Raw genomic sequence first — 27,033 nt, forward strand, 5'->3', positions numbered from 1 at the left:
GTGAGGAGCTCAAACACATTACAGGAGTTGAGGCACAAAAGAACAACCATATTTACATTGTCTTGCGTGGTTGGGCTGAGGGGTCCGTTGTGACACTGCAGGGGAACCGAAGCTCCACCCCCTGTAGAGCTCTCATAAATAAGTCCTCCTCCTACTCCACCGGCTCATTCGCTCTCCAGCTGTCGATGAGGGGACATCCAGCTGTGAAGACAAGTAAGAAGCCGTGTGTCAGAGAACAGCCAACCTGATGAGGTCTGAGGGACCGAAACGCGTCGTTGGACAGCCAAAACCATTTGGCCGTGTTTGCCACCACACTGCACACCCAGGAGTTTGGCGTTGTACGCCTTCGGGGTTCTCGGGGGGTTCTGCGACTGGTGTGGGCGTCGCCCGGGCGGGCTGCAGACGGACCGAGCACACCCTTACCCCAACCCTAATCCTAACCCCAAACCTAACCCGCCAGTGCCTCCAGTCCGTCTTTGGGTGGCGTTCTGCCGGTCGTGGGGCTTCCTGGGGACTCTGTTTGCGAGGGACGTGAGTGCAAGTGGCACCATGTCAGTGTGGTGAGGAGCTCAAACACATTACAGGAGTTGAGGCACAAAAGAACAACCATATTTACATTGTCTTGCGTGGTTGGGCTGAGGGGTCCGTTGTGACACTGCAGGGGAACCGAAGCTCCACCCCCTGTAGAGCTCTCATAAATAAGTCCTCCTCCTACTCCACCGGCTCATTCGCTCTCCAGCTGTCGATGAGGGGACATCCAGCTGTGAAGACAAGTAAGAAGCCGTGTGTCAGAGAACAGCCAACCTGATGAGGTCTGAGGGACCGAAACGCGTCGTTGGACAGCCAAAACCATTTGGCCGTGTTTGCCACCACACTGCACACCCAGGAGTTTGGCGTTGTACGCCTTCGGGGTTCTCGGGGGGTTCTGCGACTGGTGTGGGCGTCGCCCGGGCGGGCTGCAGACGGACCGAGCACACCCTTACCCCAACCCTAATCCTAACCCCAAACCTAACCCGCCAGTGCCTCCAGTCCGTCTTTGGGTGGCGTTCTGCCGGTCGTGGGGCTTCCTGGGGACTCTGTTTGCGAGGGACGTGAGTGCAAGTGGCACCATGTCAGTGTGGTGAGGAGCTCAAACACATTACAGGAGTTGAGGCACAAAAGAACAACCATATTTACATTGTCTTGCGTGGTTGGGCTGAGGGGTCCGTTGTGACACTGCAGGGGAACCGAAGCTCCACCCCCTGTAGAGCTCTCATAAATAAGTCCTCCTCCTACTCCACCGGCTCATTCGCTCTCCAGCTGTCGATGAGGGGACATCCAGCTGTGAAGACAAGTAAGAAGCCGTGTGTCAGAGAACAGCCAACCTGATGAGGTCTGAGGGACCGAAACGCGTCGTTGGACAGCCAAAACCATTTGGCCGTGTTTGCCACCACACTGCACACCCAGGAGTTTGGCGTTGTACGCCTTCGGGGTTCTCGGGGGGTTCTGCGACTGGTGTGGGCGTCGCCCGGGCGGGCTGCAGACGGACCGAGCACACCCTTACCCCAACCCTAATCCTAACCCCAAACCTAACCCGCCAGTGCCTCCAGTCCGTCTTTGGGTGGCGTTCTGCCGGTCGTGGGGCTTCCTGGGGACTCTGTTTGCGAGGGACGTGAGTGCAAGTGGCACCATGTCAGTGTGGTGAGGAGCTCAAACACATTACAGGAGTTGAGGCACAAAAGAACAACCATATTTACATTGTCTTGCGTGGTTGGGCTGAGGGGTCCGTTGTGACACTGCAGGGGAACCGAAGCTCCACCCCCTGTAGAGCTCTCATAAATAAGTCCTCCTCCTACTCCACCGGCTCATTCGCTCTCCAGCTGTCGATGAGGGGACATCCAGCTGTGAAGACAAGTAAGAAGCCGTGTGTCAGAGAACAGCCAACCTGATGAGGTCTGAGGGACCGAAACGCGTCGTTGGACAGCCAAAACCATTTGGCCGTGTTTGCCACCACACTGCACACCCAGGAGTTTGGCGTTGTACGCCTTCGGGGTTCTCGGGGGGTTCTGCGACTGGTGTGGGCGTCGCCCGGGCGGGCTGCAGACGGACCGAGCACACCCTTACCCCAACCCTAATCCTAACCCCAAACCTAACCCGCCAGTGCCTCCAGTCCGTCTTTGGGTGGCGTTCTGCCGGTCGTGGGGCTTCCTGGGGACTCTGTTTGCGAGGGACGTGAGTGCAAGTGGCACCATGTCAGTGTGGTGAGGAGCTCAAACACATTACAGGAGTTGAGGCACAAAAGAACAACCATATTTACATTGTCTTGCGTGGTTGGGCTGAGGGGTCCGTTGTGACACTGCAGGGGAACCGAAGCTCCACCCCCTGTAGAGCTCTCATAAATAAGTCCTCCTCCTACTCCACCGGCTCATTCGCTCTCCAGCTGTCGATGAGGGGACATCCAGCTGTGAAGACAAGTAAGAAGCCGTGTGTCAGAGAACAGCCAACCTGATGAGGTCTGAGGGACCGAAACGCGTCGTTGGACAGCCAAAACCATTTGGCCGTGTTTGCCACCACACTGCACACCCAGGAGTTTGGCGTTGTACGCCTTCGGGGTTCTCGGGGGGTTCTGCGACTGGTGTGGGCGTCGCCCGGGCGGGCTGCAGACGGACCGAGCACACCCTTACCCCAACCCTAATCCTAACCCCAAACCTAACCCGCCAGTGCCTCCAGTCCGTCTTTGGGTGGCGTTCTGCCGGTCGTGGGGCTTCCTGGGGACTCTGTTTGCGAGGGACGTGAGTGCAAGTGGCACCATGTCAGTGTGGTGAGGAGCTCAAACACATTACAGGAGTTGAGGCACAAAAGAACAACCATATTTACATTGTCTTGCGTGGTTGGGCTGAGGGGTCCGTTGTGACACTGCAGGGGAACCGAAGCTCCACCCCCTGTAGAGCTCTCATAAATAAGTCCTCCTCCTACTCCACCGGCTCATTCGCTCTCCAGCTGTCGATGAGGGGACATCCAGCTGTGAAGACAAGTAAGAAGCCGTGTGTCAGAGAACAGCCAACCTGATGAGGTCTGAGGGACCGAAACGCGTCGTTGGACAGCCAAAACCATTTGGCCGTGTTTGCCACCACACTGCACACCCAGGAGTTTGGCGTTGTACGCCTTCGGGGTTCTCGGGGGGTTCTGCGACTGGTGTGGGCGTCGCCCGGGCGGGCTGCAGACGGACCGAGCACACCCTTACCCCAACCCTAATCCTAACCCCAAACCTAACCCGCCAGTGCCTCCAGTCCGTCTTTGGGTGGCGTTCTGCCGGTCGTGGGGCTTCCTGGGGACTCTGTTTGCGAGGGACGTGAGTGCAAGTGGCACCATGTCAGTGTGGTGAGGAGCTCAAACACATTACAGGAGTTGAGGCACAAAAGAACAACCATATTTACATTGTCTTGCGTGGTTGGGCTGAGGGGTCCGTTGTGACACTGCAGGGGAACCGAAGCTCCACCCCCTGTAGAGCTCTCATAAATAAGTCCTCCTCCTACTCCACCGGCTCATTCGCTCTCCAGCTGTCGATGAGGGGACATCCAGCTGTGAAGACAAGTAAGAAGCCGTGTGTCAGAGAACAGCCAACCTGATGAGGTCTGAGGGACCGAAACGCGTCGTTGGACAGCCAAAACCATTTGGCCGTGTTTGCCACCACACTGCACACCCAGGAGTTTGGCGTTGTACGCCTTCGGGGTTCTCGGGGGGTTCTGCGACTGGTGTGGGCGTCGCCCGGGCGGGCTGCAGACGGACCGAGCACACCCTTACCCCAACCCTAATCCTAACCCCAAACCTAACCCGCCAGTGCCTCCAGTCCGTCTTTGGGTGGCGTTCTGCCGGTCGTGGGGCTTCCTGGGGACTCTGTTTGCGAGGGACGTGAGTGCAAGTGGCACCATGTCAGTGTGGTGAGGAGCTCAAACACATTACAGGAGTTGAGGCACAAAAGAACAACCATATTTACATTGTCTTGCGTGGTTGGGCTGAGGGGTCCGTTGTGACACTGCAGGGGAACCGAAGCTCCACCCCCTGTAGAGCTCTCATAAATAAGTCCTCCTCCTACTCCACCGGCTCATTCGCTCTCCAGCTGTCGATGAGGGGACATCCAGCTGTGAAGACAAGTAAGAAGCCGTGTGTCAGAGAACAGCCAACCTGATGAGGTCTGAGGGACCGAAACGCGTCGTTGGACAGCCAAAACCATTTGGCCGTGTTTGCCACCACACTGCACACCCAGGAGTTTGGCGTTGTACGCCTTCGGGGTTCTCGGGGGGTTCTGCGACTGGTGTGGGCGTCGCCCGGGCGGGCTGCAGACGGACCGAGCACACCCTTACCCCAACCCTAATCCTAACCCCAAACCTAACCCGCCAGTGCCTCCAGTCCGTCTTTGGGTGGCGTTCTGCCGGTCGTGGGGCTTCCTGGGGACTCTGTTTGCGAGGGACGTGAGTGCAAGTGGCACCATGTCAGTGTGGTGAGGAGCTCAAACACATTACAGGAGTTGAGGCACAAAAGAACAACCATATTTACATTGTCTTGCGTGGTTGGGCTGAGGGGTCCGTTGTGACACTGCAGGGGAACCGAAGCTCCACCCCCTGTAGAGCTCTCATAAATAAGTCCTCCTCCTACTCCACCGGCTCATTCGCTCTCCAGCTGTCGATGAGGGGACATCCAGCTGTGAAGACAAGTAAGAAGCCGTGTGTCAGAGAACAGCCAACCTGATGAGGTCTGAGGGACCGAAACGCGTCGTTGGACAGCCAAAACCATTTGGCCGTGTTTGCCACCACACTGCACACCCAGGAGTTTGGCGTTGTACGCCTTCGGGGTTCTCGGGGGGTTCTGCGACTGGTGTGGGCGTCGCCCGGGCGGGCTGCAGACGGACCGAGCACACCCTTACCCCAACCCTAATCCTAACCCCAAACCTAACCCGCCAGTGCCTCCAGTCCGTCTTTGGGTGGCGTTCTGCCGGTCGTGGGGCTTCCTGGGGACTCTGTTTGCGAGGGACGTGAGTGCAAGTGGCACCATGTCAGTGTGGTGAGGAGCTCAAACACATTACAGGAGTTGAGGCACAAAAGAACAACCATATTTACATTGTCTTGCGTGGTTGGGCTGAGGGGTCCGTTGTGACACTGCAGGGGAACCGAAGCTCCACCCCCTGTAGAGCTCTCATAAATAAGTCCTCCTCCTACTCCACCGGCTCATTCGCTCTCCAGCTGTCGATGAGGGGACATCCAGCTGTGAAGACAAGTAAGAAGCCGTGTGTCAGAGAACAGCCAACCTGATGAGGTCTGAGGGACCGAAACGCGTCGTTGGACAGCCAAAACCATTTGGCCGTGTTTGCCACCACACTGCACACCCAGGAGTTTGGCGTTGTACGCCTTCGGGGTTCTCGGGGGGTTCTGCGACTGGTGTGGGCGTCGCCCGGGCGGGCTGCAGACGGACCGAGCACACCCTTACCCCAACCCTAATCCTAACCCCAAACCTAACCCGCCAGTGCCTCCAGTCCGTCTTTGGGTGGCGTTCTGCCGGTCGTGGGGCTTCCTGGGGACTCTGTTTGCGAGGGACGTGAGTGCAAGTGGCACCATGTCAGTGTGGTGAGGAGCTCAAACACATTACAGGAGTTGAGGCACAAAAGAACAACCATATTTACATTGTCTTGCGTGGTTGGGCTGAGGGGTCCGTTGTGACACTGCAGGGGAACCGAAGCTCCACCCCCTGTAGAGCTCTCATAAATAAGTCCTCCTCCTACTCCACCGGCTCATTCGCTCTCCAGCTGTCGATGAGGGGACATCCAGCTGTGAAGACAAGTAAGAAGCCGTGTGTCAGAGAACAGCCAACCTGATGAGGTCTGAGGGACCGAAACGCGTCGTTGGACAGCCAAAACCATTTGGCCGTGTTTGCCACCACACTGCACACCCAGGAGTTTGGCGTTGTACGCCTTCGGGGTTCTCGGGGGGTTCTGCGACTGGTGTGGGCGTCGCCCGGGCGGGCTGCAGACGGACCGAGCACACCCTTACCCCAACCCTAATCCTAACCCCAAACCTAACCCGCCAGTGCCTCCAGTCCGTCTTTGGGTGGCGTTCTGCCGGTCGTGGGGCTTCCTGGGGACTCTGTTTGCGAGGGACGTGAGTGCAAGTGGCACCATGTCAGTGTGGTGAGGAGCTCAAACACATTACAGGAGTTGAGGCACAAAAGAACAACCATATTTACATTGTCTTGCGTGGTTGGGCTGAGGGGTCCGTTGTGACACTGCAGGGGAACCGAAGCTCCACCCCCTGTAGAGCTCTCATAAATAAGTCCTCCTCCTACTCCACCGGCTCATTCGCTCTCCAGCTGTCGATGAGGGGACATCCAGCTGTGAAGACAAGTAAGAAGCCGTGTGTCAGAGAACAGCCAACCTGATGAGGTCTGAGGGACCGAAACGCGTCGTTGGACAGCCAAAACCATTTGGCCGTGTTTGCCACCACACTGCACACCCAGGAGTTTGGCGTTGTACGCCTTCGGGGTTCTCGGGGGGTTCTGCGACTGGTGTGGGCGTCGCCCGGGCGGGCTGCAGACGGACCGAGCACACCCTTACCCCAACCCTAATCCTAACCCCAAACCTAACCCGCCAGTGCCTCCAGTCCGTCTTTGGGTGGCGTTCTGCCGGTCGTGGGGCTTCCTGGGGACTCTGTTTGCGAGGGACGTGAGTGCAAGTGGCACCATGTCAGTGTGGTGAGGAGCTCAAACACATTACAGGAGTTGAGGCACAAAAGAACAACCATATTTACATTGTCTTGCGTGGTTGGGCTGAGGGGTCCGTTGTGACACTGCAGGGGAACCGAAGCTCCACCCCCTGTAGAGCTCTCATAAATAAGTCCTCCTCCTACTCCACCGGCTCATTCGCTCTCCAGCTGTCGATGAGGGGACATCCAGCTGTGAAGACAAGTAAGAAGCCGTGTGTCAGAGAACAGCCAACCTGATGAGGTCTGAGGGACCGAAACGCGTCGTTGGACAGCCAAAACCATTTGGCCGTGTTTGCCACCACACTGCACACCCAGGAGTTTGGCGTTGTACGCCTTCGGGGTTCTCGGGGGGTTCTGCGACTGGTGTGGGCGTCGCCCGGGCGGGCTGCAGACGGACCGAGCACACCCTTACCCCAACCCTAATCCTAACCCCAAACCTAACCCGCCAGTGCCTCCAGTCCGTCTTTGGGTGGCGTTCTGCCGGTCGTGGGGCTTCCTGGGGACTCTGTTTGCGAGGGACGTGAGTGCAAGTGGCACCATGTCAGTGTGGTGAGGAGCTCAAACACATTACAGGAGTTGAGGCACAAAAGAACAACCATATTTACATTGTCTTGCGTGGTTGGGCTGAGGGGTCCGTTGTGACACTGCAGGGGAACCGAAGCTCCACCCCCTGTAGAGCTCTCATAAATAAGTCCTCCTCCTACTCCACCGGCTCATTCGCTCTCCAGCTGTCGATGAGGGGACATCCAGCTGTGAAGACAAGTAAGAAGCCGTGTGTCAGAGAACAGCCAACCTGATGAGGTCTGAGGGACCGAAACGCGTCGTTGGACAGCCAAAACCATTTGGCCGTGTTTGCCACCACACTGCACACCCAGGAGTTTGGCGTTGTACGCCTTCGGGGTTCTCGGGGGGTTCTGCGACTGGTGTGGGCGTCGCCCGGGCGGGCTGCAGACGGACCGAGCACACCCTTACCCCAACCCTAATCCTAACCCCAAACCTAACCCGCCAGTGCCTCCAGTCCGTCTTTGGGTGGCGTTCTGCCGGTCGTGGGGCTTCCTGGGGACTCTGTTTGCGAGGGACGTGAGTGCAAGTGGCACCATGTCAGTGTGGTGAGGAGCTCAAACACATTACAGGAGTTGAGGCACAAAAGAACAACCATATTTACATTGTCTTGCGTGGTTGGGCTGAGGGGTCCGTTGTGACACTGCAGGGGAACCGAAGCTCCACCCCCTGTAGAGCTCTCATAAATAAGTCCTCCTCCTACTCCACCGGCTCATTCGCTCTCCAGCTGTCGATGAGGGGACATCCAGCTGTGAAGACAAGTAAGAAGCCGTGTGTCAGAGAACAGCCAACCTGATGAGGTCTGAGGGACCGAAACGCGTCGTTGGACAGCCAAAACCATTTGGCCGTGTTTGCCACCACACTGCACACCCAGGAGTTTGGCGTTGTACGCCTTCGGGGTTCTCGGGGGGTTCTGCGACTGGTGTGGGCGTCGCCCGGGCGGGCTGCAGACGGACCGAGCACACCCTTACCCCAACCCTAATCCTAACCCCAAACCTAACCCGCCAGTGCCTCCAGTCCGTCTTTGGGTGGCGTTCTGCCGGTCGTGGGGCTTCCTGGGGACTCTGTTTGCGAGGGACGTGAGTGCAAGTGGCACCATGTCAGTGTGGTGAGGAGCTCAAACACATTACAGGAGTTGAGGCACAAAAGAACAACCATATTTACATTGTCTTGCGTGGTTGGGCTGAGGGGTCCGTTGTGACACTGCAGGGGAACCGAAGCTCCACCCCCTGTAGAGCTCTCATAAATAAGTCCTCCTCCTACTCCACCGGCTCATTCGCTCTCCAGCTGTCGATGAGGGGACATCCAGCTGTGAAGACAAGTAAGAAGCCGTGTGTCAGAGAACAGCCAACCTGATGAGGTCTGAGGGACCGAAACGCGTCGTTGGACAGCCAAAACCATTTGGCCGTGTTTGCCACCACACTGCACACCCAGGAGTTTGGCGTTGTACGCCTTCGGGGTTCTCGGGGGGTTCTGCGACTGGTGTGGGCGTCGCCCGGGCGGGCTGCAGACGGACCGAGCACACCCTTACCCCAACCCTAATCCTAACCCCAAACCTAACCCGCCAGTGCCTCCAGTCCGTCTTTGGGTGGCGTTCTGCCGGTCGTGGGGCTTCCTGGGGACTCTGTTTGCGAGGGACGTGAGTGCAAGTGGCACCATGTCAGTGTGGTGAGGAGCTCAAACACATTACAGGAGTTGAGGCACAAAAGAACAACCATATTTACATTGTCTTGCGTGGTTGGGCTGAGGGGTCCGTTGTGACACTGCAGGGGAACCGAAGCTCCACCCCCTGTAGAGCTCTCATAAATAAGTCCTCCTCCTACTCCACCGGCTCATTCGCTCTCCAGCTGTCGATGAGGGGACATCCAGCTGTGAAGACAAGTAAGAAGCCGTGTGTCAGAGAACAGCCAACCTGATGAGGTCTGAGGGACCGAAACGCGTCGTTGGACAGCCAAAACCATTTGGCCGTGTTTGCCACCACACTGCACACCCAGGAGTTTGGCGTTGTACGCCTTCGGGGTTCTCGGGGGGTTCTGCGACTGGTGTGGGCGTCGCCCGGGCGGGCTGCAGACGGACCGAGCACACCCTTACCCCAACCCTAATCCTAACCCCAAACCTAACCCGCCAGTGCCTCCAGTCCGTCTTTGGGTGGCGTTCTGCCGGTCGTGGGGCTTCCTGGGGACTCTGTTTGCGAGGGACGTGAGTGCAAGTGGCACCATGTCAGTGTGGTGAGGAGCTCAAACACATTACAGGAGTTGAGGCACAAAAGAACAACCATATTTACATTGTCTTGCGTGGTTGGGCTGAGGGGTCCGTTGTGACACTGCAGGGGAACCGAAGCTCCACCCCCTGTAGAGCTCTCATAAATAAGTCCTCCTCCTACTCCACCGGCTCATTCGCTCTCCAGCTGTCGATGAGGGGACATCCAGCTGTGAAGACAAGTAAGAAGCCGTGTGTCAGAGAACAGCCAACCTGATGAGGTCTGAGGGACCGAAACGCGTCGTTGGACAGCCAAAACCATTTGGCCGTGTTTGCCACCACACTGCACACCCAGGAGTTTGGCGTTGTACGCCTTCGGGGTTCTCGGGGGGTTCTGCGACTGGTGTGGGCGTCGCCCGGGCGGGCTGCAGACGGACCGAGCACACCCTTACCCCAACCCTAATCCTAACCCCAAACCTAACCCGCCAGTGCCTCCAGTCCGTCTTTGGGTGGCGTTCTGCCGGTCGTGGGGCTTCCTGGGGACTCTGTTTGCGAGGGACGTGAGTGCAAGTGGCACCATGTCAGTGTGGTGAGGAGCTCAAACACATTACAGGAGTTGAGGCACAAAAGAACAACCATATTTACATTGTCTTGCGTGGTTGGGCTGAGGGGTCCGTTGTGACACTGCAGGGGAACCGAAGCTCCACCCCCTGTAGAGCTCTCATAAATAAGTCCTCCTCCTACTCCACCGGCTCATTCGCTCTCCAGCTGTCGATGAGGGGACATCCAGCTGTGAAGACAAGTAAGAAGCCGTGTGTCAGAGAACAGCCAACCTGATGAGGTCTGAGGGACCGAAACGCGTCGTTGGACAGCCAAAACCATTTGGCCGTGTTTGCCACCACACTGCACACCCAGGAGTTTGGCGTTGTACGCCTTCGGGGTTCTCGGGGGGTTCTGCGACTGGTGTGGGCGTCGCCCGGGCGGGCTGCAGACGGACCGAGCACACCCTTACCCCAACCCTAATCCTAACCCCAAACCTAACCCGCCAGTGCCTCCAGTCCGTCTTTGGGTGGCGTTCTGCCGGTCGTGGGGCTTCCTGGGGACTCTGTTTGCGAGGGACGTGAGTGCAAGTGGCACCATGTCAGTGTGGTGAGGAGCTCAAACACATTACAGGAGTTGAGGCACAAAAGAACAACCATATTTACATTGTCTTGCGTGGTTGGGCTGAGGGGTCCGTTGTGACACTGCAGGGGAACCGAAGCTCCACCCCCTGTAGAGCTCTCATAAATAAGTCCTCCTCCTACTCCACCGGCTCATTCGCTCTCCAGCTGTCGATGAGGGGACATCCAGCTGTGAAGACAAGTAAGAAGCCGTGTGTCAGAGAACAGCCAACCTGATGAGGTCTGAGGGACCGAAACGCGTCGTTGGACAGCCAAAACCATTTGGCCGTGTTTGCCACCACACTGCACACCCAGGAGTTTGGCGTTGTACGCCTTCGGGGTTCTCGGGGGGTTCTGCGACTGGTGTGGGCGTCGCCCGGGCGGGCTGCAGACGGACCGAGCACACCCTTACCCCAACCCTAATCCTAACCCCAAACCTAACCCGCCAGTGCCTCCAGTCCGTCTTTGGGTGGCGTTCTGCCGGTCGTGGGGCTTCCTGGGGACTCTGTTTGCGAGGGACGTGAGTGCAAGTGGCACCATGTCAGTGTGGTGAGGAGCTCAAACACATTACAGGAGTTGAGGCACAAAAGAACAACCATATTTACATTGTCTTGCGTGGTTGGGCTGAGGGGTCCGTTGTGACACTGCAGGGGAACCGAAGCTCCACCCCCTGTAGAGCTCTCATAAATAAGTCCTCCTCCTACTCCACCGGCTCATTCGCTCTCCAGCTGTCGATGAGGGGACATCCAGCTGTGAAGACAAGTAAGAAGCCGTGTGTCAGAGAACAGCCAACCTGATGAGGTCTGAGGGACCGAAACGCGTCGTTGGACAGCCAAAACCATTTGGCCGTGTTTGCCACCACACTGCACACCCAGGAGTTTGGCGTTGTACGCCTTCGGGGTTCTCGGGGGGTTCTGCGACTGGTGTGGGCGTCGCCCGGGCGGGCTGCAGACGGACCGAGCACACCCTTACCCCAACCCTAATCCTAACCCCAAACCTAACCCGCCAGTGCCTCCAGTCCGTCTTTGGGTGGCGTTCTGCCGGTCGTGGGGCTTCCTGGGGACTCTGTTTGCGAGGGACGTGAGTGCAAGTGGCACCATGTCAGTGTGGTGAGGAGCTCAAACACATTACAGGAGTTGAGGCACAAAAGAACAACCATATTTACATTGTCTTGCGTGGTTGGGCTGAGGGGTCCGTTGTGACACTGCAGGGGAACCGAAGCTCCACCCCCTGTAGAGCTCTCATAAATAAGTCCTCCTCCTACTCCACCGGCTCATTCGCTCTCCAGCTGTCGATGAGGGGACATCCAGCTGTGAAGACAAGTAAGAAGCCGTGTGTCAGAGAACAGCCAACCTGATGAGGTCTGAGGGACCGAAACGCGTCGTTGGACAGCCAAAACCATTTGGCCGTGTTTGCCACCACACTGCACACCCAGGAGTTTGGCGTTGTACGCCTTCGGGGTTCTCGGGGGGTTCTGCGACTGGTGTGGGCGTCGCCCGGGCGGGCTGCAGACGGACCGAGCACACCCTTACCCCAACCCTAATCCTAACCCCAAACCTAACCCGCCAGTGCCTCCAGTCCGTCTTTGGGTGGCGTTCTGCCGGTCGTGGGGCTTCCTGGGGACTCTGTTTGCGAGGGACGTGAGTGCAAGTGGCACCATGTCAGTGTGGTGAGGAGCTCAAACACATTACAGGAGTTGAGGCACAAAAGAACAACCATATTTACATTGTCTTGCGTGGTTGGGCTGAGGGGTCCGTTGTGACACTGCAGGGGAACCGAAGCTCCACCCCCTGTAGAGCTCTCATAAATAAGTCCTCCTCCTACTCCACCGGCTCATTCGCTCTCCAGCTGTCGATGAGGGGACATCCAGCTGTGAAGACAAGTAAGAAGCCGTGTGTCAGAGAACAGCCAACCTGATGAGGTCTGAGGGACCGAAACGCGTCGTTGGACAGCCAAAACCATTTGGCCGTGTTTGCCACCACACTGCACACCCAGGAGTTTGGCGTTGTACGCCTTCGGGGTTCTCGGGGGGTTCTGCGACTGGTGTGGGCGTCGCCCGGGCGGGCTGCAGACGGACCGAGCACACCCTTACCCCAACCCTAATCCTAACCCCAAACCTAACCCGCCAGTGCCTCCAGTCCGTCTTTGGGTGGCGTTCTGCCGGTCGTGGGGCTTCCTGGGGACTCTGTTTGCGAGGGACGTGAGTGCAAGTGGCACCATGTCAGTGTGGTGAGGAGCTCAAACACATTACAGGAGTTGAGGCACAAAAGAACAACCATATTTACATTGTCTTGCGTGGTTGGGCTGAGGGGTCCGTTGTGACACTGCAGGGGAACCGAAGCTCCACCCCCTGTAGAGCTCTCATAAATAAGTCCTCCTCCTACTCCACCGGCTCATTCGCTCTCCAGCTGTCGATGAGGGGACATCCAGCTGTGAAGACAAGTAAGAAGCCGTGTGTCAGAGAACAGCCAACCTGATGAGGTCTGAGGGACCGAAACGCGTCGTTGGACAGCCAAAACCATTTGGCCGTGTTTGCCACCACACTGCACACCCAGGAGTTTGGCGTTGTACGCCTTCGGGGTTCTCGGGGGGTTCTGCGACTGGTGTGGGCGTCGCCCGGGCGGGCTGCAGACGGACCGAGCACACCCTTACCCCAACCCTAATCCTAACCCCAAACCTAACCCGCCAGTGCCTCCAGTCCGTCTTTGGGTGGCGTTCTGCCGGTCGTGGGGCTTCCTGGGGACTCTGTTTGCGAGGGACGTGAGTGCAAGTGGCACCATGTCAGTGTGGTGAGGAGCTCAAACACATTACAGGAGTTGAGGCACAAAAGAACAACCATATTTACATTGTCTTGCGTGGTTGGGCTGAGGGGTCCGTTGTGACACTGCAGGGGAACCGAAGCTCCACCCCCTGTAGAGCTCTCATAAATAAGTCCTCCTCCTACTCCACCGGCTCATTCGCTCTCCAGCTGTCGATGAGGGGACATCCAGCTGTGAAGACAAGTAAGAAGCCGTGTGTCAGAGAACAGCCAACCTGATGAGGTCTGAGGGACCGAAACGCGTCGTTGGACAGCCAAAACCATTTGGCCGTGTTTGCCACCACACTGCACACCCAGGAGTTTGGCGTTGTACGCCTTCGGGGTTCTCGGGGGGTTCTGCGACTGGTGTGGGCGTCGCCCGGGCGGGCTGCAGACGGACCGAGCACACCCTTACCCCAACCCTAATCCTAACCCCAAACCTAACCCTAACCCTAACCCAAAGTAAGGGTTGGGGTTAGGGTTGGGGTAAGGATTTGGGTTGGGGTTAGGGTTGGGTTTGGGGTTAGGGTTGGGGTTGTGGTTGGGATTGGGGTTAGAGGGTAGGTCTTAGGCATAGAAAGGCAGTCGGTTAGGGTTGGGGTAAGGGTAAGGATTTAGGGTTAGATTTAAAGAGAAAGAGAGACGGGTAGGATTCAGGCATGGAAAGAAAGTCGGTTAGGGTTGGGGTTAGAGGGTAGGTTTTAGGCATAGAAAGACAGTCGTTTGGGGTTAGGGTTGGGGTTAGGATTATGGTTAGGGTTAGGATTGGGATTTGGGTTAGAAGGTAGGTCTTAGGCATAGAAAGACAGTCGGTTGGGGTTAGGGTTGGGGTTTGGGGTTGGGGTTAGGGTTGGGGTTTGGGGTTAGGGTTAGGGTTGGGGATGGGGTTAGGGTTGGGGTTGGTTTAGGGTTGGGGTTAGGGTTGGGGTTGGAGTTAGAGGGTAGGTCTTAGGCATAGAAAAGACAGTCAGTTAGGGTTAGGGTTGGGGTAAGGATTTGGGTTAAAGTAAGGGTTGGGGTTAGGTTTGGGGTAAGGGTAAGGGTAAGGATTTGGGTTAGGGTTAGGGTTGGGGTTAGAGGGTAGGTCTTAGGGATAGAAAAGACAGTCGGTTAGGGTTGGGGTAAGGATTTGGGTTAGGGTAAGGGTTGGGGTTAGGTTAAGGGTAAGGATTTGGGTTGGGGTAAGGGTTAGGATTTGGGTTGGGGTTAGGGTTGGGGTTGGGATTGGGGTTAGAGGGTAGGTTTTAGGCATAGAAAGACAGTCGGTCGGGGTTAGGGTTGGGGTTAGGTTTGTGGTTGGGGTTAGGTTAAGGGTAAGGATTTGGGTTGGGGTAAGGGTTAGGATTTGGGTTGGGGTTAGGGTTGGGATTGGGGTTGGAGGGTAGGTTTTAGGCATAGAAAGACAGTCGGTCGGGGTTAGGGTTGGGGTTAGGTTTGTGGTTGGGGTTAGGTTTAGGGTAAGGGTAAGGATTTAGGGTTGGATTTAAAGAGAAAGAGAAACGGGTAGGATTCAGGCATGGAAAGAAAGTCGGTTAGGGTTGGGGTTAGAGGGTAGGTTTTAGGCATAGAAAGACAGTCGGTTGGGGTTAGGGTTGGGGTTAGGGTTGGGGTTGGGATTTGGGTTAGAAGGTAGGTCTTAGGCATAGAAAGACAGTCGGTTGGGGTTAGGGTTGGGGTTGGGGTTTGGGTTAGGGTTGGGGTTTGGGGTTAGGGTTGGGGATGGGGTTAGGGTTGGGGTTGGGGTTAGGGTTGGGGTTGGTGTTAGGGTTGGGGTTGGGTTTAGGGTTGGGGTTGGGTTTAGGGTTGGGGTTAGGGTTGGGGTTAGGGTTAGGGCTGGGGTTGGAGTTAGAGGGTAGGTCTTAGGCATAGAAAAGACAGTCAGTTAGGGTTAGGGTTGGGGTAAGGATTTGGGTTAAAGTAAGGGTTGGGGTAAGGATTTGGGTTGGTGTTAGGGTTGGGCTTAGGGTTGGGGTAAGGATTCAGGTTGGGGTTAGGGTTAGAGGGTAGGTCTTAGGCATAGAAAAGATAGTCGGTTAGGGTTAGGGTTGGGGTAAGGATTTGGGTTAGGGTAAGGGTTGGGGTAAGGGTAAGGATTTGGGTTAGGGTTTGGGGTTAGGGTTGTGGTTGGGATTGGGGTTAGAGGGTAGGTCTTAGGCATAGATAGACAGGCGGTTAGGGTTAGGGTTGGGGTTAGGGTTGGTGTTAGGGTTAGGTTAGGGTTAGGGTTGGGTTTAGGGTTAGGGTTGGGGTTAGAGGGTAGGTCTTAGGCATAGAAAAGACAGTCGGTTAGGGTTAGGGTTGGGGTAAGGATTTGGGTTAGGGCAAGGGTTGGGGTAAGGGTTGGGGTTAGGGTTGGGGTTAGGGTTGGGGTTAGGGTTGGGTTTGGGGTTAGGATTGGGGTTAGAGGGTAGGTTTTAGGCATAGAAAGGCAGTTGGTTAGGGTTGGAGTAAGGGTAAGGATTTAGGGTTAGATTTAAAGAGAAAGAGAGACGGGTAGGATTCAGGCATGGAAAGAAAGTCGGTTAGGGTTGGGGTTAGAGGGTAGGTTTTAGGCATAGAAAGATAGTCGGTTGGGGTTAGGGTTTGGGGTTAGGGTTGGGGTTAGAGGGTAGGTCTTAGGCATAGCAAAGACAGTCGGTTAGGGTTAGGGTTGGTGTAAGGATTTGGGTTAGGGTAAGGGTTGGGGTTAGGGTAAGGGTTGTGGTTGGGGTTAGAGGGTAGGTCTTAGGCATAGATAGACAGTCGGTTGGGGTTAGGGTTGGTTTAGGGTTGGGGTTAGGGTAAGTGTTAGAGGGTAAGTCTTAGGGATAGAAAAGACAGTCGGTTAGAGTTAGGGTTGGGGTAAGGATTTGGGTTAGGGTAAGGGTTGGGGTAAGGGTAAGGATTTGGGTTGGGGTAAGGGTAAGGATTTGGGTTGGGGTTAGGGTTGGGGTAAGGGTAAGGATTTGGGTTGGGGTTAGGGTTGGGGTAAGGGTAAGGATTTGGGTTGGGGTTAGGGTTGGGGTTGGGGTTAGGGTTGTGGTTGTGGTTGGGATTGGGGTTAGAGGGTAGGTCTTAGGCATAGAAAGACAGTCGGTTAGGGTTGGGGTAAGAGTAAGGATTTAGGGTTAGATTTAAAGAAAGAGAGACGGGTAGGATTCAGGCATAGAAAGAAAGTCGGTTAGGGTTGGGGTTAGAGGGTAGGTTTTAGGCATAGAAAGATAGTCGGTTGGGGTTAGGGTTTGGGGTTAGGGTTGGGGTTAGAGGGTAGGTCTTAGGCATAGCAAAGACAGTCGGTTAGGGTTAGGGTTGGTGTAAGGATTTGGGTTAGGGTAAGGGTTGGGGTTAGGGTAAGGGTTGTGGTTGGGGTTGGGGTTAGAGGGTAGGTCTTAGGCATAGATAGACAGTCGGTTGGGGTTAGGGTTGGTTTATGGTTGGGGTTAGGGTAAGGGTTAGAGGGTAAGTCTTAGGGATAGAAAAGACAGTCGGTTAGAGTTAGGGTTGGGGTAAGGATTTGGGTTAGGGTTGGGGTTAGGGTAAGGGTAAGGATTTGGGTTGGGGTAAGGGTAAGGATTTGGGTTGGGGTTAGGGTTGGGGTAAGGGTAAGGATTTGGGTTGGGGTTAGGGTTGGGGTAAGGGTAAGGATTTGGGTTGGGGTTAGGGTTGGGTTTGGGGTTGGGGTTGTGATTGGGGTTAGAGGGCAGGTCTTAGGCATAGAAAGGCAGTTGGTTAGGGTTGGGGTAAGGGTAAGGATTTAGGGTTAGATTTAAAGAGAAAGAGAGACGGGTAGGATTCAGGCATGGAAAGAAAGTCGGTTAGGGTTGGGGTTAGAGGGTAGGTTTTAGGCATAGAAAGACAGTCGGTTGGGGTTAGGGTTGGGGTTAGGGTTGGGGTTGGGATTTGGGTTAGAAGGTAGGTCTTAGGCATAGAAAGACAGTCGGTTGGGGTTAGGGTTGGGGTTTGGGGTTGGGGTTAGGGTTGGGGTTGGGGTTAGGGTTGGGGTTGGTTTAGGGTTGGGGTTGGTGTTAGGGTTGGGGTTAGGGTTGGGGTTAGAGGGTAGGTCTTAGGCATAGAAAAGACAGTCAGTTAGGGTTAGGGTTGGGGTAAGGATTTGGGTTAAAGTAAGGGTTGGGCACAGGATTTGGGTTGGGGTAAGGGTAAGGATTCGGGTTGGGGTTAGAGCGTAGGTCTTAGGCATAGAAAAGACAGTCGGTTAGGGTTAGGGTTGGGGTAAGGATTTGGGTTAGGGTAAGGGTTGGGGTTAGGGTTGGGGTAAGGATTTGGGTTAGGGTTGGGGTTGTGGTTGGGATTGGGGTTAGAGGGTAGGTCTTAGGCATAGATAGACAGTCGGTTGGGGTTAGGGTTGGTGTTAGGGTTGGTGTTAGGGTTGGGGTTAGGGTTGGGGTTAGAGGGTAGGTCTTAGGGATAGAAAAGACAGTCGGTTAGGGTTAGGGTTGGGGTAAGGATTTGGGTTAGGGTAAGGGTTGGGGTTAGGGTAAGGATTTGGGTTGGGGTTAGGGTAAGGGTAAGGATTTGGGTTGGGGTTGGGATTGGGGTTAGAGGGTAGGTCTTTGGCATAGAAAGACAGTCGGTTAGGGTTGGGGTAAGGGTAAGGATTTAGGGTTAGATTTAAAGAGAAAGAGAGACGGGTAGGATTCAGGCATAGAAAGAAAGTCGGTTAGGGTTGGGGTTAGAGGGTAGGTTTTAGGCATAGAAAGACAGTCGGTTAGGGTTGGGGTTAGGGTTGGGGTAAGGATTTAGGGTTAGATTTAAAGAGAAAGCGAGATGGGTAGCATTTAGGCATAGAAAGAAAGTCGTTTAGGGTTGGGGTTATGGTTAGAGGGTAGGTTTTAGGCATAGAAAGACAGTCGGTTAGGGTTGGGGTTAGGGTTAACCCTCTAACCCTAACCCTAATTCGTTGTACGTTTGTATATTGACTAAAAAAAAGTGCATACATATGTACACATTGGTACAAATGTATACACATGTTTAAATATATGTAAGCATATGTATACACACACACATTACTGTAGATGAAACTAAACATGTCCCTACCTTTAAGACCTGTGTTTCCAATCCGTCTGTCAGCTCCCATCGTTCCAGGAATTCTTCGGGAACCAGGCAAACCATGTGGTCCTTGTGGAACCATTAATCACGGAGGACCAGAATAGCCGGTTGTTCAACGGCGTAGCCCTTGTAGTGCTCACTGCTACTGCTGCCAGCCTCTCTGTCACAAAAAAAGAGATTCATTTAGGAACTGTATAATGTAGAGATTAAAAATATACCATACATACATCTTATACACCAGGGGGCACCAACCTTTTTGAAACCAAGGGCTACTTCTTGAGTACTGATTTATGCGAAAGCCTACTAGTTTATTACATACTTAAATAAATTGCCAAAAATAGCCAATTTGCTACATTTACCTTTAGCTCTATGTTATTATTAATAATAAATATTATGTGGAAAAACTGATCTTAATGATTTAGGGTTAGGGTTAAGGTTAGCTAGCCACTAACATTTTTTAACAAATCATGAATTACTTTGTACCATGTTTGTACAAATAATAACTCACGTAAAATACAAAAGTCAACTCTCATCATGTCACACTTTGAACTGGACACCAATTCTGATATCTGTTTCTTTGTCAGTTAGTGGGAAGCCTGGCATGGCATTCTGTTAACTAGTGTGTTGTACTCTGCTGTGTAACTAGAAACTGCAACTCTGAGTGAGTCTTGCAGATGTGCATCAGTGAGGCTTGTTCTGTGTTTCTTCTTGATGAAGTTCATGTCAGAAAAGGCTGATTCACAAAGATAAGTGGAACCAAACAGGCTTGCAACCTTCATAGTTGCTGCACATACACCACTGTACTTTTCTGTGTGAACAAAGCACCAAAAGTTTGGTGCAGCCTGGCGTGCTTAACATTTTAAATTTTCAGGAAAGAAGAGGAATGAATTTAAAAGGTAAAAAGGTATATGTGTTTAAAAATCCTAAAATCATTTTCAAGAATGTATTTTTTCTCTTAAATTGTCTTTCTGAAAGTTATAAGAAGCAAAGTAAAAAGACCAAGTCTTTAAAATATTTTCTTGGATTTTCTAATTAAATTTTAGTTTTGTCTCTCTTAGAATTAAAAATGTCGAGCAAAGCGAGAGTTGGGGTTAACCCTAACCCTGCTAGTACATAAATATAATTTAAAAAATAGAGGCAGCTCACTGGTAAGTGCTGCTATTTGAGCTATTTTTAGAACAGGCCAGCGGGCTACTCATCTGGTCCTTACGTGTTAGGGTTAGGGTGTCCGCGTTGGTGACCCCTGTTATACACAATAACTTATTCCTTCCTATAAAACACTAACCCTAACCTCTCCACCACATCTCCACACATCTTCCAACATTTTTGGTTTTGATTTGATTTTGGCTAACTGTCATTTTCAATTTTGACATATTGAACTGAAACTTTACATATGTAATAGAGTTTTTGTTTACAATAACAAGCAATTATTTTTTGGGAGGGAAATTAGAGTGGTAAAGCTCACCTTGCAACATTCTTTATACCACATCAATAATATGCTGGTCAGATATATCTTGTCCCTGAAGAGAAGAACAACATTGTGTAAAAGTGACAACAATTACATTTCCCAAACAGTGAGTGGACTCACCGGTGGACCCTCAATACCCGGCCTGCCATGCACACCGCTCATGCCGTTCAACCCCCGAGGACCAGGCAGTCCAGGGGGTCCTACATCACCTGGCTTCCTAGAGTCTCCATGTTGGACCATTATGTCCAAGGTCTCCTCACTCTGTGCTGCAAACACATACAAGTGCATGAAGTGTATATTTACTTAACACATGATCATACACAACTCACCTGTCCTTTAGTGCCAGATTCTCCAGACATACCCTGTCACACCCAAACAATCATGAGATACTGATTTTAAAAATTGCAAGTTCTTGTCCTTTAGATTTGTTTTCCTCCGTTTAGTAAGCACAGCACCAAGAAACAATTGTGTTTCTACATGTAAGGTTCAACTATGAAAATGTTTGAATGCAGCGTTGAGAGATTGTCCAACAATAGTTTGTACAAAAACATGCAGAATGAGGGTTCCTACAAGGGGCAGGGCAAAAATACTGAAACACAATGACTCACTTTAATTAAAAAAAATGTTTTAAAGTACTATTAATGTATAATCTATACAGGATTCCTTTCTGCTCAGCTATTCATTAAAACGAAACAAGGGATGTCCAAAACTTTACCACAAAGGGCCGCACACTTAAAAGTTAACGAATGTAGGGGCCATTTTGGTTTTTAAAACCTTAAGGTCTTTCCTTGATTGTTAAAAGTCTTAGGGACCCAAAATGGGTCTCAGTCAAATAGTATATTATTTGTCTTTGCTTTCAATATTTAAATATCAACAGGTCAACTTCAGAAAGTTCAAAATGACTGGTCTTACTTTTTCCCTTTCTCACCAGCTAGTCCCTCCACGTCGGAGTCTACCTTCAAGCAGAAAACAGAATATTTGTTAGTGTTTCATATTGAAGGCTCCAATCATTCACAAACAAAAGTGATACTCACAATGTCTCCTTTGGGTCCACCTCTTCTTTGGAAGCCCTTTGAATGAGGGGACAAACATACATGTATAACATGGAGTTAAAAATGTCCCGTAAATACATCTTGTACATGATAACTAATTCCACTACCTTCTATAAAACACTACCTTTAGAAGAAAGTGTAAGTATTGATGTACTACAGTACAAGGATAGAAACACTTATATAATTTTGAACTATAGGGGAAATAGTGAGTATTGATTTACAGAAACACTTATATACTATCTTTACAAAAAAAACTATGTATTGATGTACAGGGACAGAAATACTTAGTTTACTGTTATATTTAGAATAAAGCGTACTACAGTACAAGGACAGAATCACTTGTATATTATCTTTAGGAGAAAGTGTATGTATTGATGTACTGAAATACTTATATAGTATACTACCTTTAGGAGAAAGTACATGACAAGGATAGAAACACTTACAGTTGTGATCAAAATTATTCAACGCCCACACAATTTTGGTGTTTTAGCAAGTTGGACATTTATTCCGTATTTTATTTATAGTCATATCAAATAAAGATGCATTAAGTCGACAAATGCAAATTGAATTACAACATTATATGTTGTAACATACCAAACAGTGTCATTTCTCTTAATATTTCATTGACAAAATTATTCAACCCCTTGAAGATCATAACTCTTAAGAACATAATTTGAATAAAATATTAGGTGTTGAAAACACCTGTAGATGTGATTAGAAGCATAAAGAGCAAAATTAAACTGATTGAAAAAGACTGTGACGCTCAGCTTCTTGTAGTGGGTCAATGGTGTATTTGCAACATGGTGAAGTCAAGAAAGGAGGTAATTTCTCTTCATAAGAAAGGATATGGATATAAGAAAATAGCAAAGACATTACACATTCCAAGAGACACAGTTGGGAGCATAATTGGCAAGTTTAAAGCTAAAGACACAGTGGAAACACTGCCTGGGCGTGGTAGAAAGAGGATGCTGTGTGCAACTGCTGTCCGGTATTTGGAGCGTACAGTGGTGAAAAACCCCCGGGTAACAGCTGAGGAACTACAACAGGACATTGCAGAGGGGGGAACGCAGGTTTCGTCCCAGACAATAAAGTGCGCGCTACGAGATGAAGGCCTCCATGCCAGAACTCCCAGGCACACACCACTTCTGACTACCAGGCACAAGAAAATAGATAACATGCCAAAAATCATCTGGACAAACCCCAAAGGTTTTGGGAAACTGTTCTATGGAGTGATGAGACAAAACTGGAACTCTTTGGGCCTATGAATCAAGGTTATGTCTCGAGGAGAAAAAATGAAGCTTACAAAGAGAAGAACACCTTTCCTACTGTTAAGCATGGTGGGGGGTCAATCATGCTCTGAGGCTGTTTCTCTGCCTCAGGTACCGGGAATCTCCAGCGCGTTCAAGGCATTATGAATTCTATTTCCTTCCAGGATATATTAGCTGCAAATGTCATGAAGTCAGTGACAAAGCTGAGGCTTGGGAGACGTTGGACCTTCCAACAGGACAACGATCCCAAACATACCTCCAAATCAACATCAGAGTGGTTGCAGAAGAAGGGCTGGAAGACTCTGGAGTGGCCTTCACAGTCACCAGACCTAAATCCTCTAGAAAAGCTGTGGTGGGACTTGAAGAAGGCAGTTGCAGCACGCAAGCCCAAGAATATGAATGAACTGGGGGCCTTTGCCCAAGAGGAATGGGCTAAAATACCTGTAGATGCTTGCAAGAAGCTTGTGTCCGGTTATGTATCACGTTTGAAGGATGTCATTACTGCCAAAGGCTGTTCTACTAAGTACTAAAGATGCATGTAACCAGGGGGTTGAATCATTTTGTCAATGAGATATTAAGAAAAATGTCCTTTTTTGGTATTTTGTAAAATACAGTGTTACAATTTAAGTTGCATTTGTCTATTTGACACATCTTTATTTGATATGACTATAAACAAAATAAGGAATAAATGTCCAACTTGCTAAAACACCAAAATTGTGTGGGGGTTGAATAATTTTGATCACAACTGTATATGCTATTAATAGAAGTCAGTTTAAGTAATGGTGTGCTACAAATACAAGGAGAGAAAGACTTGGATCATTTACTATCTTTAGAATAAGTGTAAGTATTGATGTACTACAGTCCAAGGATAGAAACACTTATACAGTGCCCTCCAAAAGTATTGGAACAGTGAGGCCAGTTCCTTTATTTTTGTTGTAGACTGAAAACATTTGGGTTTGACATCAAAAGATGAATATAAGACAAGAGATCAACATTTTAGCTTTCATTTCCAAGTATTTACATCTGGATCTGATACACAACTTATAAGATAATATTATTTGTAATGGAACACAACACTTTTAGGTGAACAAAACTATTGGAACTGTTACGGCTACTCTGTCGTTCCAAAAAGTTTCGAAAAAACTAAAATAAAGATAGCCGAGTAGCCTTGAAGAGAAGGTTTAATACTCACTAAATTCCTTAAGCACTCGCGGAGATATTTCTAGATTCAAAATGTTGATCATTTATTTTCACAAACAAAAAATATTCTTTGTGGTTGACTTTCTACATAACCAAAATAACTTATTTCGTGGTAAAAAAAACTATTTCACTCCTCACTCCATCATGACAGACAGACAAAGGGAGCGCCCAGCTGTCCTGTCTTCTTAATCATAGGAGGAGGAAGTGGCTCACCTGGAGGAATGTGAGCAGCTGAACACAATCAGTCAAATCCTAATCCATCTAAAACATCCAATAATTAATCAACATCATCATTGGCATTATTGGATTAGATTGTCAAAACAATGAATATATAAATAATATAGATAGGCTCCAACATACCCGCCCCCTAATTGTGTGCTTCAGCTAAACAATTACATAAATAATATAATTCAAAGGAGCCATAATAGAACAATTGAATATAAACAATTATGTTCTTTAAATTCAAGATTAATTGAGTTACTGGTCTAGTCTCAAAGTCCATAGTCATATCTGAAGCGGTCATTGACTCATCAAGGCTGGAGAACCAAATCCCCCTTCAGTCCATCAAGCTGCTTCCATTTGCAGGCAGAGATTGGTCGTTGAACCGTGTTGGTCTTGGTTTTAACCAAAATAAGCCTTTGGCATCTGGAAATGTCTTTACAATGCGGCCCATCGTCCATGAGTTTCCTGGTGCTGTGTTATCAACAATGAACACCAGATCTCCGGGACTCAAGTTTCTTCTTGTGCTGTTCCATTTGCTTTTTTCTTGCGTGAGTCGAAGATACTCCTTTGTCCATCGGTTCCAGAAGAGATATTTTCTTTATCTTTGTCCTGGCCTTTTTTGGAAGAAGAAGAGGAGGAATGACGATGTCTTTCTTTCTCTCTGAACTTATCCCGAGGTGTGACTTTGTCTTTATCCTGGAAAGATTCTGTTAGTTGATACTGCAGTGGGCCCAGCATCTTCTGTAGCACTGCAACTGAGTGGTCTAGTTAGCCCCCATCCCAGTATGGTTTGGACTGCATATGGTCCATTTTTTTCACTGTTTATTATATTCAACGGCTCCATTGCCCAAGGAACATCAGTCCCAATAAGAAGTTTAATCTCTGCCTCAATTTCCTTCAAGTCGATACCACCAAGATATGGCCACCTCTTCAAGTCAGCCTTTGTGATGATGTTTTCCTTTGACACAGGTATCTTGCTCTGTGTATACACTTTTGGCAGGTCCAGATATGCGAACCCTCCAACCTTCAGTCCTCTAACCTCATAGGTCTTCACAGGCTTTTCCTGTCCTATTGTTTGCAAAATAATTTGTGTTTTGCGTCTTTTCACATTCAGTTTGTTCATTAGATTCTCTGTGCAAAATGTTGCCGTGCTGCCTGGATCGAGGAAGGCATCGATCCGAACATACCTGTTCCCTTTTCCCGCGTTAACTCTGACTGGCACAATTGCAAGTGCACAGTCTATCCCGGCCCCGGTTGCATCACCGGCTGAAACAAAAGCAATGCTTATAGGGGTATCTTCTGTCCCAACAGTGGGCTTTGCTTGTTTTTGCCGCTTTTGGGCCTTTTTCACTTGGAATATGAAGTGCAGTAGGATGTTTCATCTTGCAAACCTGACACATTAATCTTCTTTTACAATTTTTGCTCAAATGACCTTTTAGTAGGCAACCAAAACAATATCCTTACCTTCTTAAAAAAAAATCAATCTTTTCGTTATGTGACTGTGTTTTGAATTGTGAGCAGTCAATCAGAGCATGTTTGCCATTAAAATACTACATAAAGGGATGATACCACTGGGTGTGGTTTGAGCAGGTTGCAGTGGAACAGAGTATTTTACAGCGCTTCCTGCTGACTCTGTATTCACAGCTAATGAAGTAGCAAAGCTGTTGTTTATGCCTCTAATTGGTTTTAGTCCACTTGTGCTTCTTGGAAGAGGCCTTTTCGTTATTTGGTCCTGAATGTCTCCAAACAATGGATCCAAAAGCATCTTGGCATGCATTTCTAGAAAATCCACAAAATTGTTGAATCTGATTCTCCTGACAGTCCTCTGTTGTGTCTCATAAGCTGTGCTTTGCCACTTTTCTCTGAGTTTGTAGGGTAGTTTGGATGTAATCAGCCTTAGGTTTGATGGGATATCAAGTTCCTCCAAATGCTGTAAATCATGCATTACATTACAGGATCCTCTCAAATACATTGCATATGCATGAAGCATTTTCCCATCCTCAGCTTTAATTGCTGTCCAATTCAAGGCTTTTTCCAAGTAACCTCCCGAAATTTTCATCTCATTTCCAAAGTGTTCCTTTAAGAGGCGCCTTGCTTCATTATAGCCCCTACTGGCTTCCATGTGCAAACAGCTGCGAACCAAGTCTCTTGGCAAACCACATGTAAACTGTTCAAAGTAGTAGAGTCGGTCTTGATGATTCTCAGTCTTGTCTTCAATCAAGTGTTCAAATGCATGGATAAAAGACTGATATGCCAGTGGGTTACCATCAAACAGACATCTCTCTAGCTGGTAGTAGAGTTTTTGCTGTGAGACAATGAGTTTTATGATTTCACTTTGTCTTTGAATAACCATTTCCAAGTTATCATGAGCAGCATTAATAACCACATTATCTTGTGCAGAGTGATTTTTTATTTGAGTCTGATTTACATTCTGGGTCTTGTGTTTTTTAATTGCGTTTTTGTTTTGAGGTTTATTTAGATCTTCTGATGTGCTGGGGTTCCTTTTAGGTAGAGGTCTGTGGAGACTTAAGATGGTTTGGTGAAGTGGGGTTTTGGGTATTACACCAAACTCTATAAAGTCCACATTGCTCGCCATAGTTTCTCTTTCATGGTGAGAATCATAATACTCAGTCATGGGTTCCTGAGCCACCTCATTACTTTCATGAATTAAATCACTTTGAAGGATTTGTATTTTAGCAGTTGATGCTGCGAGATCTGCTTCCAACTCCATTTGCTCCATCTTTGCTTTAAGCTTTGTTTCCTCCAGTTACATTTGCTCCATCTTTGCTTAAAGCTTTGTTTCCTCCAGTTGCAAGATGTGTTTTTCCTTCAGTGCAGCAGCTCGAGCCACTGTAGCAGCCTGTTACGCTTTGGCCCTTTTTAATTCTGAGGATACTGAGGAACATCTAGAGGCTTTTGATCCTGTGACAGACTTTGATTGGTGAGATATATTTGATATGCTGTCCAGTGGTCCAACTTTTGATTGTGCAATTTCTCTTTTCCATGTTTCATGAAATAATTCACATTTATTATTCTGGGTTCATACCAGTCATAATAATCGTTTTTCTTTTCCTCTTCTGATAGCAAGTTTTGCACAAAGTTGTGGGCATTTTTAAATCCATCCACAGCTCTTTTAAATACTTCAAAATCATCATTGACTTTATCAGCATTTCTAACATGAGTCATCAAAGTCTTTATTTCATTTAGCCTCCTTGTGCACGCGCCCAGTCTGCCTCTGCGCAAAGCAATGCGCGTTCTCGGCATGTGGTCGGCCTCAGCTGCCGTCTCAGGTGTGCCAGACATCATTCCAAATAATCACACTGCTCAAT

The 27,033-nt window shown here is 50.2% G+C and overlaps 1 protein-coding gene across 3 annotated transcripts in view; it reads right to left on the bottom strand.

Moving 5' to 3' along the window:
• Positions 1 to 27,033, bottom strand: part of LOC133537476 (collagen alpha-2(IX) chain-like) — a 149,235-nt gene that overhangs the window by 100,265 nt on the left and 21,937 nt on the right. The window contains exons 3-9 of one of the 3 annotated variants that reach the window (XM_061878525.1): positions 20,997 to 21,032; positions 20,875 to 20,918; positions 20,292 to 20,324; positions 20,083 to 20,223; positions 19,960 to 20,014; positions 18,483 to 18,654; positions 13,505 to 13,641 (exon numbers count right to left, since the gene is read on the bottom strand). In XM_061878525.1, the coding sequence (XP_061734509.1) occupies positions 20,202 to 20,223; positions 20,292 to 20,324; positions 20,875 to 20,918; positions 20,997 to 21,032 (135 nt within the window). In that variant the 3' untranslated portion in view covers positions 13,505 to 13,641; positions 18,483 to 18,654; positions 19,960 to 20,014; positions 20,083 to 20,201. Of the gene's footprint in view, positions 1 to 13,504; positions 13,642 to 18,482; positions 18,655 to 19,959; positions 20,015 to 20,082; positions 20,229 to 20,291; positions 20,325 to 20,874; positions 20,919 to 20,996; positions 21,033 to 27,033 lie in introns of those variants that run through there. The other 2 variants (XM_061878524.1, XM_061878526.1) reach the window with 2 other exon arrangements.

This window comes from Nerophis ophidion, linkage group LG18 (assembly GCF_033978795.1).
Source record: "Nerophis ophidion isolate RoL-2023_Sa linkage group LG18, RoL_Noph_v1.0, whole genome shotgun sequence".
Classification (NCBI taxonomy): domain Eukaryota; kingdom Metazoa; phylum Chordata; class Actinopteri; order Syngnathiformes; family Syngnathidae; genus Nerophis; species Nerophis ophidion.